Source organism: Xyrauchen texanus, chromosome 16, assembly GCF_025860055.1.
Source record: "Xyrauchen texanus isolate HMW12.3.18 chromosome 16, RBS_HiC_50CHRs, whole genome shotgun sequence".
NCBI lineage: Eukaryota > Metazoa > Chordata > Actinopteri > Cypriniformes > Catostomidae > Xyrauchen > Xyrauchen texanus.
Genome location: NC_068291.1, coordinates 42,596,633 through 42,615,451, shown reverse-complemented (window position 1 = coordinate 42,615,451; position 18,819 = coordinate 42,596,633). Strand labels below are relative to the sequence as shown.

Here is an 18,819-nt window from a genome sequence, read left to right as displayed (position 1 = left end):
TTCTGTTATATGCTGTTATGTTACGTTGTAATGTTGTGTTACGTTATGTTACCTTATGTATGGTACGTTACCTTATGTTAAGTTATGTTACACTATGTTATGTTACCTTATGTTACGTTAAATTACCTAGCGTTGCCTTACATTATATTATGTTGCCTTATGTTATGTTACATTACGTTACGTTATGTTAACTTACATTGTTGTTACATTACCTTACCTTATGTTACCTTAACGTATGGTATAGTATTGTATACTCAGCATTGTGAGGATGTCAATTTCCTGTGGAAATTTCAATTTACAGCTCAGGTAAATAGCTCACAAATTTCTGTGCCAAGATTTGAGCTCCCATGAGCAAAGATGGCATCATGCAGGTTGCGTACTTCTTGGGCACCAACCGAGCAACTGCCTTTGAGATAAACAGGAATTCTAACAGACAGAGAACTCCAGGTATTATAGACCTCATTTCAAACTGTGAAACCAGGATTTTGTTACGTTGTTTTAAAAATGCATCCAGGCAACAGAAAATTAGTGATCCTGACATTCAGCTCCACAGCCAGCAGCAAACGTCTGCTCATACACATGCAACTTTAAAACACATTTGATTCGCCTGGAGCCGAACACCTAAAGTTGTTTGGATGAACTGTTATTTCGATGAGCGTTTACAGCAGGTAACTGAAAGATCAGAAGCCATGGCTGACATCATACCACGCCGAGACTCCATCTCAAAAGGCCATGTGCGTGTGAGAACGAACATGATATTTTGATTACTTTGAAGGGCTTGAACAATCTGAAAAGGTCGAAGGAGATGTCAAGTGTTGCAGGTATTTTTACACAAACGGATAATGAACTCTTGAGGATTTCAGCTTGGGAAATAATGTTACGCCATCTCGTCTGATTTTGCCCAGGCGTTTATTGATTTTGATGTTGCTATGGACATTGTGGCCTGTGGATCATGTGGTTATTGCAGTCGTGTCTCACACGGCCTTTGTTTTATGTTAGAACCAAGATATATAAGCATGGCAGCTTTCATTATCTTGTTGTTTAACTTCTTACTCAATCGATAAAGCCATGGAAACGGTCAACATTCATAAAGGACTTAAAACAACATGGTGTCTCATAATAAAAAGGCCTTGAAAGATTAATAGCAATAAGATCTGAGCTGGTAATGGAAATGTTGATTCAAACCCAACAAGGAACTCTCAGTAGTGCCCTTTTGTATTTTTTGGATGTCAAAATACTTTCAGGAAGTCGACCGCACTATGGCTTACTTATATTTGTCTTTGCACATTAAACTGGAATACATTGAAAAATAAATCCTGATAAATTTCGGTAAAATACTGTCAAATCTGGTTGCCAGAAGTTCACTGTATGTCATTTCAGATGTCATTTCAGTATATATTACAGTTAACTTCCATATATAACTTTAATTAATGTTAATATACCAACCTTTTGCAATTCGTCAGATTACAAAATCTGCTTTGCACTGCTAAATGTACCGTTAAGCACCATAGTAACACAGGTGGTAAAGCAAAAGGGCACATGAAGACTTACGTTTAATCAAGAGCGAGATTTCCTGGAGTAATGGTCGAAAAACATGTATAATATGTAATAAACGTGTTACAAACACAAAACACCATCAGGGTAACACACGTGACACCAAAATAGTGTAACAGTATGTAACAAAGTAAGGTTGAGAAAGGAGGAGGCGGGAACCAGCTGAACCGTCAAAATAACATTTCGGCCCCAACTGCCGGCAGGCTTTTCCCCGGTTCTCAGGGGCTGGGTAGGGTGATGAGGGGAAGGGCAAATGGTCTGCACTTATATGGCGCCTTTTTAACCTAAGCGCTTTACATTGTGTCCCAATCACCCGTTCACACACACATTCACACACCAATGGCGGCAGAGCTGCCATACAAGGTGCTAGCCTGCCATTGGGAGCAACTTGGGGTTCAGTGTCTTTCCCAAGGACACTTCGGCATGGGGAGTCATGTGGGATGGGAATTAAACTGCCAACCCTGCGATTAGCGGCTGACCCGCTCTACCACCTGAGCCACAACCGCCCCTAGCGGAGCGAGAGAGAGAGATGAAATACCTGGTTCACCGGCGCCCAGATACACTGTCGTCCGGCCCTCAGCCACTCCCCAACCTCTGCCGGACAACAGCTTGCTCCTCCCCCGGTGGACGGTAGTGGGTCCTCCGGCCCATGCAGATGGTCACGCTCCTCAACCTTTTTTCAATGGGGGGAAACGGCAGCATGCCTCACATCCTTGGGGGCCGACAGTGAAGGCAGCACGCCCTGGATTCAAACTCACGACTCCAGGGGTGGTGTTCAGCGTCAATACATGCTGAGCTACCCAGGCCCCTGGCTTGGCCTCCTTTTCGTAACATTTTCTTTTGATTTTTGAGATAAAATATCCTGACAGGTTTCGTGAGATTCAGCCAGCCTAGCCATCATATCTCTGGTTACCTTTATTATCAAATCTTTCCTATGCTTGTTGTTCAAAATTGTACGGTTCACATGGGTGCACACTTCTATTTCTAACTATTATTTGTTCATCTTGCTTTCTTATTTATTTATTTTGATCTGTAATATCTGCTCTTCCCAGGAGGATTCAGTCCAAATCTAAAAAGGTTCAGGATTTAATTAGCTCCATGTTCTCAATTCTTCAGCCGATGTGGTTGAAGCCCCAGCTGTTGGGCTGAATGTGAATTCAAGTCAATTATTTATGTGCTGTCTCCTGCCTGATTACTCTAATCAAAGGAGCTATACACATTCATGCCAGAATAATGTGCTGGAACAGTGGTATTGATTTACAATCGGACATTAAATGATTGTCCGAGAATGACCCAGCTGTTACTTTTATAGCCATGTACTGTACAAATGAATAAGTTGTTGGCTGATTTTATGAAAGATTAAAGCATAACAAACCCTTAAGCTTTTCTCATTGTTTACAATTGCTTATCTCAATTGCTTAGTGCTTAAAATGGGCTTCATAATCTATGATGCCATTTACAAAATCCAACAACAGGTTGCAAACGCTGTGTCATGTTGACTTATCTAGACCGTGTAAGGTGACTTGTGGTTTATTTTTCCATTGTTCAGATAATAAATACGCCCCAGCCGTGACGTTGAATGGATATATATTCATACTGGGAGGAGCGTATGCCAGAGCCACCACCATCTACGACCCGGAGAAAGGAAACATCAAAGCAGGACCCAACATGAACCATTCGAGACAGTTCTGCAGGTAACCAGCTCGTTAACCACAAGTGACCTTATGATGAGGCCAAAAATTCAGAATGATGACGAACATCTGTCCATGATGACCGATATATCAGCCAGGCCGATAAAAAACATCTGAAATTTGTCCGTTTTGAGATGAAAGAAATATTCCTGGTTCAATACAGATCTCAGTCGAACATAATGATGATTACCACCAAAAATAGTCCCTCGTTTATAAAAAAAAAAGAAGAAGCAAACTTAACGGTTACAGTGCAATGGAAGTGAATGGTGCCAATCCATAAACATTAAAATACTGTTTCAAAAGTATAGCCACAAGACGTAAAAATGATATGTGTTGGCATGATTTTACTGTGACAAAATCAGGAATTTACCAGCATTACATTGTGATGGCAACAAAGTTATAATATTGGATATAACTTCACACTGATAATGGTTTTAAGCTAATTTATTGCACTAAATCTAAGATTGACGTCTTGTGGCTGTACTGGTATTTTAACTAGGGATGCAGCGATGTATCGGCTGCCGATATTTATCCGCCAATTATTGACCAAATTTAAACCATTGTCATATCGGTGGTAAGTATGAAAACACTGAAAAACCAGTGGCTGATTTATGATGAATTAGAAACACACTTTGTAAAAATTAAAATGCACAATCCAAAATTAATAATAGCCACAATATGTAGGAATATTGGCACTCCTAAGAACATATAATATTTACTTTTTATTCTGTCTCGGTCTCACATTAATGTGGGAAAAATGCCAAAAATGTCTACATGGCCTATAGGCTGCATGATGAGGGAAACCATTCAAAACACTTTGAAACCAGCAGACTTTGACTTCAGAATCATCTGTATGATATAAAGCAGGGGTCCCCAAACTTTTTTCTATGAGGGCCACATCATTTTTCCTTTCTATAATGGAGGGCCGTAGTCTAACAGAAAATGGCATGGGCCGGAGTGATTTATTGTGGAGATTTTATTATGATTTTAAATGGATTTACAGTATTATGCCTCCTAATGCTAGATTAATTTATTATTTATGCACCATACATATCAAGTGATATATAGCCTATTAAAAGAGCATTATTACTATCGTAATGACATTTTTTCATATTCATTGCTATTGAAATCAAATTATTTACTTACTCATGCGTATTAGGCTAATCAGTGTGAACTATGTCCCCTTGACGCGCCAACCATACTAGGAGCTCCGTCAGTCGTGATGCTGGCCAGCTTAGACCAGTCTAGATCCAACTCTTCTATCGCTTGGCACACTTTACCAAAAATATCCTCCCCTGTCGTAGTACCTTTGAGACTTTTTAGGGCTGCCAGCTCCTCGGACACTTCAAAGTTTGAGCTAACTCCGCGAAGAAAAATGAGCAGCTGTGCCGTGTCCTGCACATCATTACTTTCATCCAGCTAATGCAAAAAAATCTAATTCTTTCACTTTTTCCTTCAGCTGGGCATATACATTATACCCCATTTCTTCAATTCGCCTGGTGATTGTACTTGCGGACAGACTCACCGCGATTTAAGACGTCTTTTCTTATCGGGGCACACCTGCTCCGCAACAGCATTCATACATTTCTTTACGAACTCACCATCACTGAATGGCCTACCGCAGGTTGCAATCAGTTTAGCTACCTGAAAGCTAGCTCGAATGGATGACTGGTTCAACTGGGTTAAACGTACAAACGTATTTTGTTGAGCAGATAGTCCACTTTTTAGCTTCGACACTTTGTCTGCTCTCATTTGGCCTTGTAAACTCGCATACTTGTCTCTGTGGCGGGTTTCATAGTGTCGGCGCAGATTGTATTCTTTGAACACGGAGACTGTTTCTTGACAGATGAGGCAAACAGCCATTTCTTTGCATTGAACAAAAAAATAATCACTTGTCCACTTTTGGTTAAATACCCTGCATTCTGAATCAACTTTTCTCTTTCCCAACCATTTGGCCATTTTGTTGTCACTTTAAATTTTCTTGTTGGATCGCGTGCACCGCTCGATCACGTATGGAACGTTAATCCGGGTGAATCTAACAAATAATTTGGCTACTTTAATAATTATAACTAAGGGAAATTTTATTCTGAAAGCCAATATGTATTATCAAATACAAATATGATATGATTAAAACATATTTAAAATTAAATTTTAAAAATATTTCTCTGCATGGCATTGTTCAGAGGGCCGGTCCAAATTGCTGGCCGTAGTTTGGGGACCCCTGATATAAAGTAATGCTGCACGATTGATTGAATTAAGATTGAAATGGCAGCATGGCTTTATGCGACTACTAAACCTTAAAAGTCTGCGTTTTATAACCTTTTTTCATATCAATCATTATTTTATCATATTTAGAGAATTTAGAATTATGTGTAAAAAAATGTAACAGTTTATTAAAGTTCAATATATATATACGTATATGTGTGTGTGCATATGCTATAATTACATTGTATTGCATTATGGCTAATACAACATAAATATTTTGTATGCAATTGGATTTTTCTCTTGCAGATGTTAAAATGGGCAAAAATATCCCATAGACATTGAAGGATGGACCCGTGATATATCCAGAGACCAGAATTGAATAGAGACTTGAGGGTGGATTTTTTTAACATAGGTTAATAAGCAACCACTGAGTACACACTAGTAACCACTTAGCAACCACACTGCACATTAACAACCACTCGGGACACCTTAGCAGCCAAGCACTACTCACATTTACCTCAGAAAATCCCATGTTTGATTTTTAAATCCAGCTTTGGATTCAGCTGGTCAAAAATGACAGTAAACGCTTTCTTTTACAGTTACTCAACAGTTTTTCACCCTATCTAGCCTCTCTAGTACGAACTATTGGATGCTTTTTGTTCTTAAAGACAGTTTAAACTGTTTGTTGTTGTTGTCATTGTTATTTATTTAGTAATATATTCATGCACATTATCAGCATAATGCTTTCAAATATACTTAAAATACAATTCCTGGTCCGTAACTGCTGTCATTACATAATGCTAATGAACAGAATACTCATTAACATCCATCATCAAGTAAATGTAGATTGATCCAGCTGAGAAAAGCACATTTGATAAAGTGATGTGTTCCAGTTTAAACAAAAACCCCTGCTGGCTCCCAAGACTCTGTTTGGTGTCCCTTAGGGTCTGGTTGTGGGCACGATTTGGTATTCACAGCAGACACAGTAATTAGCTCAGTGGCAGATGAATCATGGACGAGAGGCAGAACAATCACAGCTCCTAAAACATACACGGACACTTTTACACTTCTGCCGTGGATATGAGATACAAATATGTTTCCACAAAACAACACGTCAGCTACAGTCACACTCCCACGAGTTTCAGCATTAGCATTTTGAAACCTGTCGAGGGTTTGAAATGAATATGGCAAAAAGGAGATGAGAAGGTAGAAGATTTGTCTCATTTGTCAGTTAGACAGTTTTACAACAGACAAGCATTATAAATGGGACATAATCTTCAGCAGTGTGCTTATATACAGTGTGAACATTATTCTTTTTTTTTTTTTCATTTCTCTCCTTTAGTACAAGTGTTTTGTTGCAAATTATATTATCAGCATAATGGAATGAGTGAAATGTTGAATGACTTTTTAGAAGATAACATGACAAAGTGGACTCAAACTGGCATGAACAAAACCTGATGATCACGTTATACAGCATGATTTCGGATGATAAAAGAGCCATCTATATAAAGGAGTTCACAAAACTGTCTGACCGGACCCGACCCGACCAACACAGTCAAATTTGAAGCCCAATCCAGACCTGAACCTGACATTACAAAGAATATATTACTGAAACCAATGCAAATGCATGCAAAAACACTGTTTTTGCATGCCTACAAGTGAGAGCGTTTGCACGAAACAAGTTATGTTAAAATAAAAAAAACGTATATTGAATAATTGGAAAAGAGTGTTACGGATCTTAACCCCATTGAGCTTTTGTGGGATCAGTTAGACTGTAAGGTGCATTAGAAGTTCCCGACAAGACAGTTACATCTATGGCAAGTGCTACAGGAAGTGTGGGGTGAAATGTCACCGGAGTATCTGGACAAACTGACCGTGAAGTTCTGAAAAAAAAAAATCTCATTGTAATAGTAATTACTATGCATTGTAAACCCGAAGTTATACTTAAAAAACTGTCCTGAACTCGGCCCAAAGCCCAAAGGTTTGTCGGGTCCCATCAGTCTCGGGTCAAGTAGCAGACCTCTATTTTGGATCCCACAGGGGTCCAGATCTAAGGTTGGATTTCCTTGCTCTCTGAAACAATTTAAAATCATGCTAGATAATGTGAACATCCGATTTTGTTCATGTCGGCTCCAGTGCATGGTGAATTTACAGCAAAATGGGAACTTGCCAAATATTAAAGGCCCCAGCATACCCCCGGAGAAGTTCTTCTTCCTTCTTCGCTCAGAGCCAAAAAGAAGTTTGAAACACCTCAGGAACGGAATACTGTTTGCAAAGATTCAGACCCCAGCGACACGGCTGTAGAAGGCGTTTAGAGGAGCATTTAAATATGAGGACGCACAAGAGTACATGTAAAACTGACATTAAAATGTGTTATTAGTGACTTCCTGCCTCATTCTATGAGTAGAATTCACATGAGATGAGTAAATGAAGCTGTTTTATCCACTCAATGTTGATTTAAAGTAATATATGCAGTAGCTAACGTGTAATTTGTTATGTTTACATTCTGCATTAATGGAACTAACACGCTGTATGTGGCCATAATACTCACTGGTTACACTGTTATTGTAATTTATGATGAAACTGGTACTACTGCAAAGATGGGTGTATAAAAGAGTGTTAATGGGAAGAATACAGACAAAAGAATGAAGATAGACATATCTTACTTTGGACAGATTTGGGATTGACTTTCGGCTACAGCACACGAGTGAAGCAGCATATCAAACAACAGAGTGAATGAGCAATTAAAAGTATTTGAGTAGATTTTGAATCCCTATTGTAGACAAATTAAACCAAACAAATGACACGTTCTTGGAAAATGTCTCTATATGAACGATCGCACAGATGTAGGTAAATTTGCACCAGTCGCTAATAACTCTGCACGCCGGTGTGTTCGTGTTGACCGAGCTTCAGATCACACCTACCGATGACGTGGACCAATGGCAGTAAGGTGTTTAGCAGCCAAAGTTTTCCTAAATGTTTGAGCCAGCAAGCTGTAACGAATCACTGAAATGAACTCCTTGGTTTTGACCACATTTAGTTCTAAATGACTTCACCGTTTGGTCTTCGATTTCCTATGAAGTATGCCTTAAGACATCCTAAATTCATGTACATTTTTTCGGTTTAACTTTTCACTTAAAATGTTATGCTGATAATATAATTTGTAATACAAATATTATATTAAAAGTATTTCACTAGTGCTCTCAGACTTTTGGACACCACTGTCTGTGTGGTTAGACATCCTGTAATGTGTTCTCATATTACATTCGTCTACAGTGCTGTGGTGCTGGACGGTAAGATCTACGTGACCGGAGGTATCGTGAGCAGTGAGGGCCCAGCGCTGGGAACCATGGAGGCCTTTGACCCCTGTGCCAACATGTGGACCCTGCAGCAAAGCATGCCCTGCCCGCTCTTCAGGCATGGCTGCGTGGTTATTAAGAAATACATCCAGAGCGGATGACGCTGACTTGACATGTGAACATGACTCTACCCTCTGCTGCACACTTAACACCCACTTTCTACATGCCCGGGATTAGACGTGCTGATACCGAAGCCCATTTCACTCTCTCTCTCTCACTCTCTCTCTCACACACACACACACACACACACACTGGGAATATAGAATCTGATCTGCTCTGTTGGGCGCACACAGGCCTTCATGTAATATAGTGCACCTGACAGAGCTGTCACTCCAGTCTGTTTGGTTTTTTTCTCAGAAGATAATTCCTTTTTAAATCTGTAAACAAATTAGCCGTTTTTACGCTGCAGGAGTCATCATTGCTATCTTTTTAATGATTGCATCATTGTCCTTTTCTTTCTTTTTTGAGCAATACTTGAAAATTACACTGTCTAGTTGCAGTAATGCGTGTTTCCGTCATCATCTCACTTCAGAAGCACTTTTTAATAATGTAGAGGTGCAAATGGAGGCTATGTTTCACTTTGTTAGGACCATCTAAAACTTTAATATAACTGTACAATCGTAAAGGGATAGTTCACCCAAATAAAATGATGTCATTGTTTACAGTTTATGCTGGTTCGACACAAAAAGAAATGTTTTATTTTTTAATAAAAGTTCATGCTGCAGTTTTCCATAAAACAAAAATGTACAATAACTGTCAAGCTCCAAAAATGACAAAACAATCACCGTAAAAATGGTCCATACAACACGTGTGCAATATTTCGAGTCTTTTAAAGTCAAACAGAAGTGTTTCATGAGGAACAAACCAAAATTTAAATCATTATATGCTGAACATCTTGCCCTCTGCAGCTCTCAAATCTCATTCATGTTCAATGTTGGTTAGATTACTTCTGAAATGTAATCTGATATGGATTACACATACACAAAAATTAGATAAACATTTTTAGGTAATAAAATATGAATTACTTGTTGCATGTTTTGATGAAAATTATATTTTAAGTATATCAATTAGAGCTCGACCAATAGTTTTAGAATATTAATAAAAAATCGTAATCTTTCCTTATTATGACATACATAATGACTACAAGAGTCTAAAATAATCAAAATCACAGATGCAATTTATTGTGCAACCAAAATCCCAATAATAACCTTAAAAAATAAAGATTTGGTGCATAGTACAGGAATATTAACTATAAACAAGCCTTACTAATTTCAGGACTTTTATTTTGGAATGAATGAGACTTTGCTCCATTATAATATTCTATATTTAAATATTTACTAAATTAATCTTTTAATAGCCTATATTCAGCAACTGTCGGCATTGATTTTTTCAGATAACTGATAGTTCTAAAAAGCAACTATTGATAGCGTTTAATCTGTAAAACCGATATATCGGTCTACTTCTAGTATCAAGTACCAATTTACACAAATTAAAGGAATATTCTGTGTTTAATACAAGTTAAGCTCAATCAACAGCATTTGTGTCATAATGTTGATATCCACAGAGAAATAACTAAAAGAAAAAGCAGATAACCGATTAATCAGCCAATCATTTTTAGAATATTATAAACATTTCTTAGTATTTCCTTAATATAACAATCACAAGCATAATGGCCACAAGAGTCTAAAATAAACAAAATCCCAGAAGCAATTTATTGTCCAACCAAAATCCCAATAATAACCATAAAAATAAAGATTTGGTGCATAGTACAGGACTTTTATCTATAAACAAGCCCGTTACACATACTTATTTGAGGACTTTTATTTTGGAATGAATGAGACTTGACTCCGTTACAATACTCTATATTTAAGTGTTTACCAAATTAATCATTTTATAGCCTATATTCACCAGATTAAAACTATCAGCAACTGTCAGCATAGATTTTTGCAGACAACCGATAGTTTTAAAAAGCAACTATTGGTACCGGTTAATCGGTAAAACCGATATATTGGTCTACATTTAGTATCTGGTACATATTTTCTCTAATTAAAATAAAGGAATATTTTGTTAAAACTATCAGCAACTGTCAGCATTGATTTTTGCAGAAAAATTATAGTTCTAAAAAGAAGCTATCAGTTCTGTTTTACCAGGTAAACCGATATATCGGTCTACCTATAGCATGTACCAAATTACACTAATTAAAGCAATAGTCTGTGTTCAATACAAAGTTTAGCTCAATCAACAGCATTTGTGGAATAATGTTGATAACCACAGAGAAATTATTTCAACTTCCACTGTTTTTTTTATTTTTTATTATCGGTTACTGTACAGCACTAATAATTTAAGCAAACTATTGGGTAAACTATACCTTTAATTTCATATCTTTTATTTTGATCATAAGATTAATATGAATCGGACACAGTATGTCTATATTGTTCGAGTAATGTGGGAAGAGTTTGTGAACAATAACACGGGTGGAAATAGTCTCACCTCTCTCTGACATCATCCACCTGAAAATCTTTAATTTACAGGATCTTGGACCGGAATGTGAATGCAAACTGAACGCCTCAAACTGAACTGTTGTGAAATTCGTAGCTTGATTTTTGGATTTTTTCACACGTTTCTTGCACGTTGCCAAAGCATAAACAGGAAGTGTTTGTCTTTATTTCCTCTGCATTGCCAAACAGTGAGGATGGCGTGACACGCTGTCCGACAGGCAAAACCATTCTCTGTAAATTACAGGGGGAAAAAGTTTATTTTAGAAACTATGCGTGTTGACAAACTGTTTCTAGACAAATGTATAGAATGTTGGAGAAATGTATTGTACAAAAAAACAAGCTGTTATTGTTTAAATTAATGATTTAGTGCTTAATCATTAATTAGAACAATAACATGTATGCGAAATACAATGTACATTCGTAATGAAAATATTATTGGTGTCTCGTTTTTTATGACTGTATCTGATTATTCTTGTATGATTCTACAACAAACGTCTTGGTTACTTTCGTAACGTTGTGTCGATGTAGTGACACTAGGGGTCACACTTGGGAGCCCCAAACAACTCTGATCTTTGAGAAACGGCCAATAGGAATTTTGAGCGGAATTTTCATGCCACTCCCCCGGACATACGGGTATAAAAGGAGCTGACTCACAACCACTCCTAAAGGTGACCCCCTAGTGTCAATACATCGACACTGAGAAAAGCTCAAGCAGCATTTGGGCGCATTAGACACTTGCTTTCATATTTTGTTATATAATGCAATGGCATTTACACATTTAAGTGTCCAGATGCTTTTTAGAACTGCTGTAATATTATTAAATTCCACCCAAGAATATTTTTGTCGTAATTAAGGATCGACTTTTACATTAGAGGTGAAAGTGACTTTCTCCACCTACTTCCATCACATGTGCGATAACATTATACATTTTGATTATTATGTTAATTTAAGTCCATTTTATCATCATCTCAGATATATTATATTGGCTCATGCCCTTAAGCTGTCACACAGCATGAATGAAAATGTGCCGTTGGCTTCGTGCCGTCTTGGCATTCTCCAAATGTTCCCACCCAATATTTACTGATGTGGAACAGTTCATTTCCTTTGCTGTTGCACTGGCCTCCCTCCCCGCTTGAACAGCCGGCTGTATAAATAGCATTAAAGAGCCGAGCTGTGTGTTTCCAGTCTGGCAGGATCCGTAAATGCACACAGCGTCTTCCAGCGCCTGCACCTGTCTCTCTACATCTCTTGCCATGAGCTTGCGGGCCCGTCCTTCAGATAATAGATCACCATCCTATCCATCAAGATGAGTTATCCATCCCCTTCTGGCATTTAAATAAACTAGGCCACCGTTCCTGTTTCTCATATCCTGTGGATATGTTCACAGTGCAAACTCAGTTTTTTTACGGATCTATGTTTAGGAGGCATGTTATTGTGTTTAGATGTGGACTGACACGTCTTGATGCACATTAAACCTCTTTAACAGATGATGTCCGTGAGTGTGTTTACATGCACACCAATGCACTGATAACAACCAAAAATCATCTTATTAAAACATCAGACAAAAACACATGAAATCATTTGGTTATTCTCTGCTTTTGACATCAAAAAGTCATGCGCACAACACATGAACACTTTGGATAAGCCAGTAAGAAAGCTGGTAAAGATGTTTGTTTACATGCAACGTGAAAATGGGGTAATAGTAATAAAAAAGCTTCATGTGCCGATTGGTTTATTCTTGAGCCGTTAATGACCTTAACCCCATAAATAAAAACCAGTTATGACATTTATATGGCATTGTCGGCTTATTATGCATAATCAATGTAAGGTGCTACTTGCATTAGCATAGCAAAACATACTCAAAAATAAGGCTCTGCTATTTATTTAAAGGAACAGTTTGCCCTGAAATTGTAGTCATACTGGTTTGGAACAACATGAGGGTGAGTAAATGATGACAGAATTCCATTTTTGACCAAACAATTTCTTTAGCTCTTCATAAACCTTTTTAATAACTTTTAAAATGCATCAACCTTGTGTTAACTCACAAACATTACTGCTGTATTTTTCTTTATTTCACTTCATTATTTGTTTAATACATTCATCTACCGCAAACATACCCAAGGATAAGGATACAGCGTTGATTGAATATAAAGACTGTGTCTAAATGTGTTTCACTAAACTATTGACCTCTGAATACTGCCTGCTTCTGCATCGATTTCATTTGCTGCGTAAACAGATCCAAACGAGTCAAAACACAATATAGCCTCTGAAGAGATGAAGGAAATTTGCCTTCCTCATTTAGACCCTGATTAAAGTGGAGGAGGTGCGGTCAGGCACTCAAGAAAGAGCCAAGAGAGTAAATTATACATTACTGGCTCTCGTCGTCAATGGATCTTGAGTAGCTATTCTGCATCAACAAATTCATGCTTAAAAATGATGTTGTACTGTGTATATTTTCGTTCGAGACACATCTTTTTCTTAATGTTCCATTAGCGGTATAGGCCGAGCGGTAATCAAGGGGAAATAGGAATAGGAAATTATGTATTTGTTTATTTATTTGTGTTTGTCATCCACTTTTAAAGGGATAGTTCACACAAATGAGTTGTTTCAGGGTTGTTCCCTACTCCAAGGTTGACCCGGCACGCTTGAGCACATAGATGCACACTCTTGAAACCTAGGTCTGTTAAACTGCTTTCTCTTAATCCCTAAAATGACGCTGTCACGATTCCCTGTTGTCTGCCCTGTGTTTCTCCCCTGTCACCTGTCCAGAACTACACTTCCCATAATCCCCTGCCCTCATCACTGCCAGTGTCATTGTTCTCACCTGTTTGTAATTTAATTATCATCCCTGTGTATTTAGCCCTGTTGTTTGTTCATTCGTTGTCGGTCGTTGAATGTTATGGTTGTCCTTTATTGTGTTCATGACCGTGCCCTCCGTGGATGTTTTTCATGTTTATACTTTGTCTTCCCCTCGTGGATGTTTTGTTTGTTCCCTGTGTTGTTCAGTTATTTTGAGTTACCCTGTTCACCCTTTTGTTCCTTCATTAAAGAACTGCATTTAGATCTTCACTCCTCGTCTGCCCTTGTCTGATTCATAATAGACGCAAGGAAAAAGCCATTTCGATTTTACACGATGTTTCAGAAAGCCACTTTCTGCATTAACCCTGGTATAAGACGTTTTCTTAAGTGCATGTAAACGGGGTCTTGACTGAATGAAAATATCAATTGAATGCTAATCTCAGGTGGAGAGCTGTAGTTCCAGCCACACACCTTTGCAATGCTGTTTGCGAATGTTAATGTGTATGGAGGACCCAATGTGACAATATTCAAATGAATAAATACACATGCGTATAGTACTGTGCACATGTCTTAGGCACATAAGACGTTTCACAAAAACATTTGTCTTAAGATGCTTATTTATATCTGCTACTTTAGTGTGTAAATAGGAAATATACATTTTATACTCCCAAACGTTCCTTTTGCGGTGCCCTGCAACAGCATGGACCTCACAGTGCCCCCCACTGAACACCGGGTCAGTCTGGGATTACACGAACAGACAGAAGTAATTGAGAGCCGAAATATACAGAAGAACTGTGGAGAATTCTCCAAGAAGCTTGAAACATCCAATCTGCCAACAACCAAGACAAACTGTGTCCAGGTGCATGTAGGAGCATTGCTGCTGTTTTGAAGGCAAAAGTATTCACACCAAACATTGATTTTGCTCTTTTTCTGTTTACTGGACTTTGTATGACATTAATTGATTAATGAAAACTATTTCTGGCATTATTTTCGAAGAAATCCTCACAAGTTTTTCAATTGGATATATTTGGAAAGAAATGTACAAAATAAAAATAAAAAGTGGACTTATAAATAAATAAATACATTTTAAAATATAACAAATGAGCATTTATTTGTTCATTTCCTTTTTATGCATAATTGTATTAAATTATTTCCACAGTTATTTATTTATTCATGGGTTTTTTAAACACACCCCCTCATTATCATACAGATGAGAAATGTATAAATAAATAAACGTGTTAATAAATACATGTATCAATAAAAAAGAATGTGGATTTAAATATATTTATAAATAAATGCATAAAGATTAAATACATTTATAAAACCACTTTATCAGATTAGAACTTTTCTTCATTTATCTCTTTTTTTTTTTTTCTCAATTTTTTCCATTTTTTTACAAGTATATATACTCATATATTTATTTGTAATTTTGGAACTATAATTTCTGGCAGGGTTGTAGTCCACAACACCAAACCCCCCAAAGACAGTACAACCCCCCAATATTTACTCCATGATCAATGGAAACATGTAGATGCAATATTTAAGACAAATCTACACCCTTGGTGTTGGGAAACGCCAAGTCATTGAACTACTTTGGTAACAATGAAATTGCGACCATAGTTGGCCAATGATGCTTTTACAATGATTACTCTATTTTGTGCTCCATCTTATCTTGTAGGTCATAAACAAGGACCATAATATTTCGTCCAATGAATCATAAATCAAGGGATTGTTGTTGCGTGATGTTGTTCCGCAACAGTGAGGATTCATTAATGCTGGTGTTTGTTTCCATTGGGAGAAAGTTGCTGTCTGTAGGATGAACCCTCTACCTCTCATTGGGTTTTCGGTGGTTATCAATCTTGGTTCTCATTCAACTGACGTGAAATGAATGAAATGGCATCTTTTTGGTGATATTACAGTTAGCCAAGTCAGTCTTTATCTTCTAGCCAGGTTGAAAGGTGGTAAATGTAATTGGAAATGAACAGATATCCAGTCTGCTCCAAATCTCTCCCCTAAACCCAAGAGACTGTCAAAATAAGCCAATAAAACACATAAAATGGGCAAGTCCCAACTCGTGTACCATTAATATCTTTTCACAAGTTTTCAATCTCATATCTTCTGTGAAAATGGATGTAGTATGATCTTAGGATGGGTCAAATAATGATGTGCTTTTAAATAATGAAACATTGTGAAAGTGTCATATCATGGAAAACATGATTTCTCTTGCTGCGCTGTTCATAAAAGAAAATTTACTTTTTTATTGAAACGAAACTGCAAACATGACTCATTTACACGGTCATGGAAAATCTGGAAATATCCAGGAATTTTAAAATAGTGTTTTCCAGGCCTGGAAATGAAATATTAAATATCGTGGACAACACGACATACTATAATACTTTTTTAATCAACAGTTGTATTTGTTAACATTGGTTAATGCACATTGAACTAACAATGAACAATTTTATTTTTATCAACTAACATTAAAGCTGCACTCCTTTGTGCTCTCTAGCGACATCTGTGGTTGAAACGTAAAATTGCGAGCAATTTGCAGAAGAACACTTTACGTGAGTCGTGTTTCAGCACTGCTCTTCTGGTGGATGAATCTCATGATTTGAGCTTTGCCTGTCTGCTATTTTCATGTTGATATTGTGTTTTACAATTTACAAACATTTCAAAATGAAATATTACTTGCTATGATGAAGATTAACAACACTCGTATTCACATATTTTGAATGAATGAATTTGAGACTTATATATAGTGCTTTTCTGACATTGCATTCAAATAACTTTTACATAAAGAACAGGGGAATCAATCACCTCAATCAATAGTATATTTTAATGATTATATAAGTTTTAACTACTTTTAATGTATGCTTTATACTACACTTATCAATTTAAGAGGTGAAACTCGTGATATGGCTGATTCGAGTTCAATGGTAGACTGTATAATTTGTATATTATATTGTACAGCCTCAGCTGATAATGCAAGTGAACCATAATACTACAATAGTATGTCAATAACACCATAAACAAAGGATTCAATAATAATGGGGATAAAATATACTTTATTAAACATGAAAATAATATGCTTAAATACGCAATATAACAGTTACAATTCAATTTCAGAAGTCATAAATATTAGTAAACATGTCACAGTAAATTCCCCCGACAACGTAGATACATCACGATTGCTTAACACACGAATAATGTTCGATTCATACAAGCATGACAAGCAATATTAGCTTCAACAACTCTATAAGAAAACATATCCAAGCATTATAACAGGTAAACATCTTCACCAAACGGATAACAGATAAACATCCATCAAGACTGCAGAAAGTCCTGAACTGTGTGAGTATGACTTAATGGCTCGCAAACCAAAATAGTGCATTACCGCCAGTACCGCCGCTGACAATAAGCAGACTATGTAGTCTACCTAGGGCACCAACTCCCTAGGGGGGCACCATCTTACCATAGGAGGGCACCAGAAAGTCCACCGGCTGCCCTTACTCGCACGTTATATGTTATTCAAGGACCCGAAAGCAGTTGCGGAACACAGATGATTGCCTCACGCTAATATCACGCGAACCCCCCCACCTCCGTCCACCTGGAACTCTGCGTAGGGCATCAATTTGGCCAGCGGCGGCCCTGATTACCGCCATCTACTGTTGACAGGGGAATGTAGTTTCTCCTCCGGAACACGTGACGGCTGGTACTTCTTTCCTGTGTTTACAGACACGACGTTATGACGCAAGGATGAACATTATTAGCCAACGATTTTGTGCCAAATATGACCTGAAAACACAAAATAAAATACATTTTTATATTTCTTACCATAGTGAATATGGTGAAGTAAGGACATTGTTTTGAACATGGATTGTTTATGTACTCAATCAATAATGACAATTTGTAAATTTTTAACCAAAAAATCTTACGTAGCGCGGATTTAACAAAGATTAATAACATTGTTAGTTCATGATAACTAACGCATTAACTAATGTTAACAAATGGAACCGTATTGTAAAGTGTTACTTACATTTCTAGTACATTTCAAGGAAACCCATTGGTCAAAAAGGGTGGAACCCCTGGACTTAATGGTTTCTGTGGAGCACAGATTAATATATTTTAAGCTGCTATTTTTCATACAATCAATGCATATGGTGATCAATACCTTTCAAGCTCCAAAATGGACACAAAATCTGATAAAAGTAGTCAAAATGATTTGTGCGCTATAGTCCAATAAGTCTTTTGAAGTCAACATTCTGTGAGGAACAGACCAAAATTTACGTCGTTATTTACCTATAATCATCCCCTCTGCCGAAGCTTATAAATCTCATTAACGTTTACGACTATTCAAGCTTGGTGTGCCGTGCTCGGTTATGAGACACGAGTGAACCAAAGCCGTTTAGAGTCATTAACTTTAATCCTATGAATATTCCATGTAATCTCTCAATTATTATGAGTAATAAAACTGCATGTATACTCATTTTGGGGGGTAAAAAAAAGAATATGGCTTAAAATAGTTTTAGCTAAAGCAGAGAATGTCACTTTTCATGTTGACGTCCCATTAAAATACCTATAGTGTTGCAATTTTAACACGCCCCTCAAGAACTTCCAATGAGATCTCCATTTAAACTGAACCTTAAATGAACACATATCACTTTTCTTCAACATTTAAATCCAATTATTAGATTCTGCCACAGAAAGATAGAA

The 18,819-nt window shown here is 37.2% G+C and overlaps 1 protein-coding gene across 1 annotated transcript in view; it reads left to right on the top strand.

The window, feature by feature from the left end:
• LOC127657392 (kelch-like protein 29) overlaps positions 1–14,356 on the top strand; it is a 172,303-nt gene extending 157,947 nt beyond the window's left edge. The window contains exons 13-14 of the mRNA XM_052146155.1: positions 3,104–3,248; positions 8,727–14,356. Of these exons, the coding sequence (XP_052002115.1) occupies positions 3,104–3,248; positions 8,727–8,910 (329 nt within the window). The 3' untranslated portion in view covers positions 8,911–14,356. The remainder of the gene's footprint in view (positions 1–3,103; positions 3,249–8,726) is intronic.
• The last annotated feature ends 4,463 nt before the right edge of the window (positions 14,357–18,819 follow it).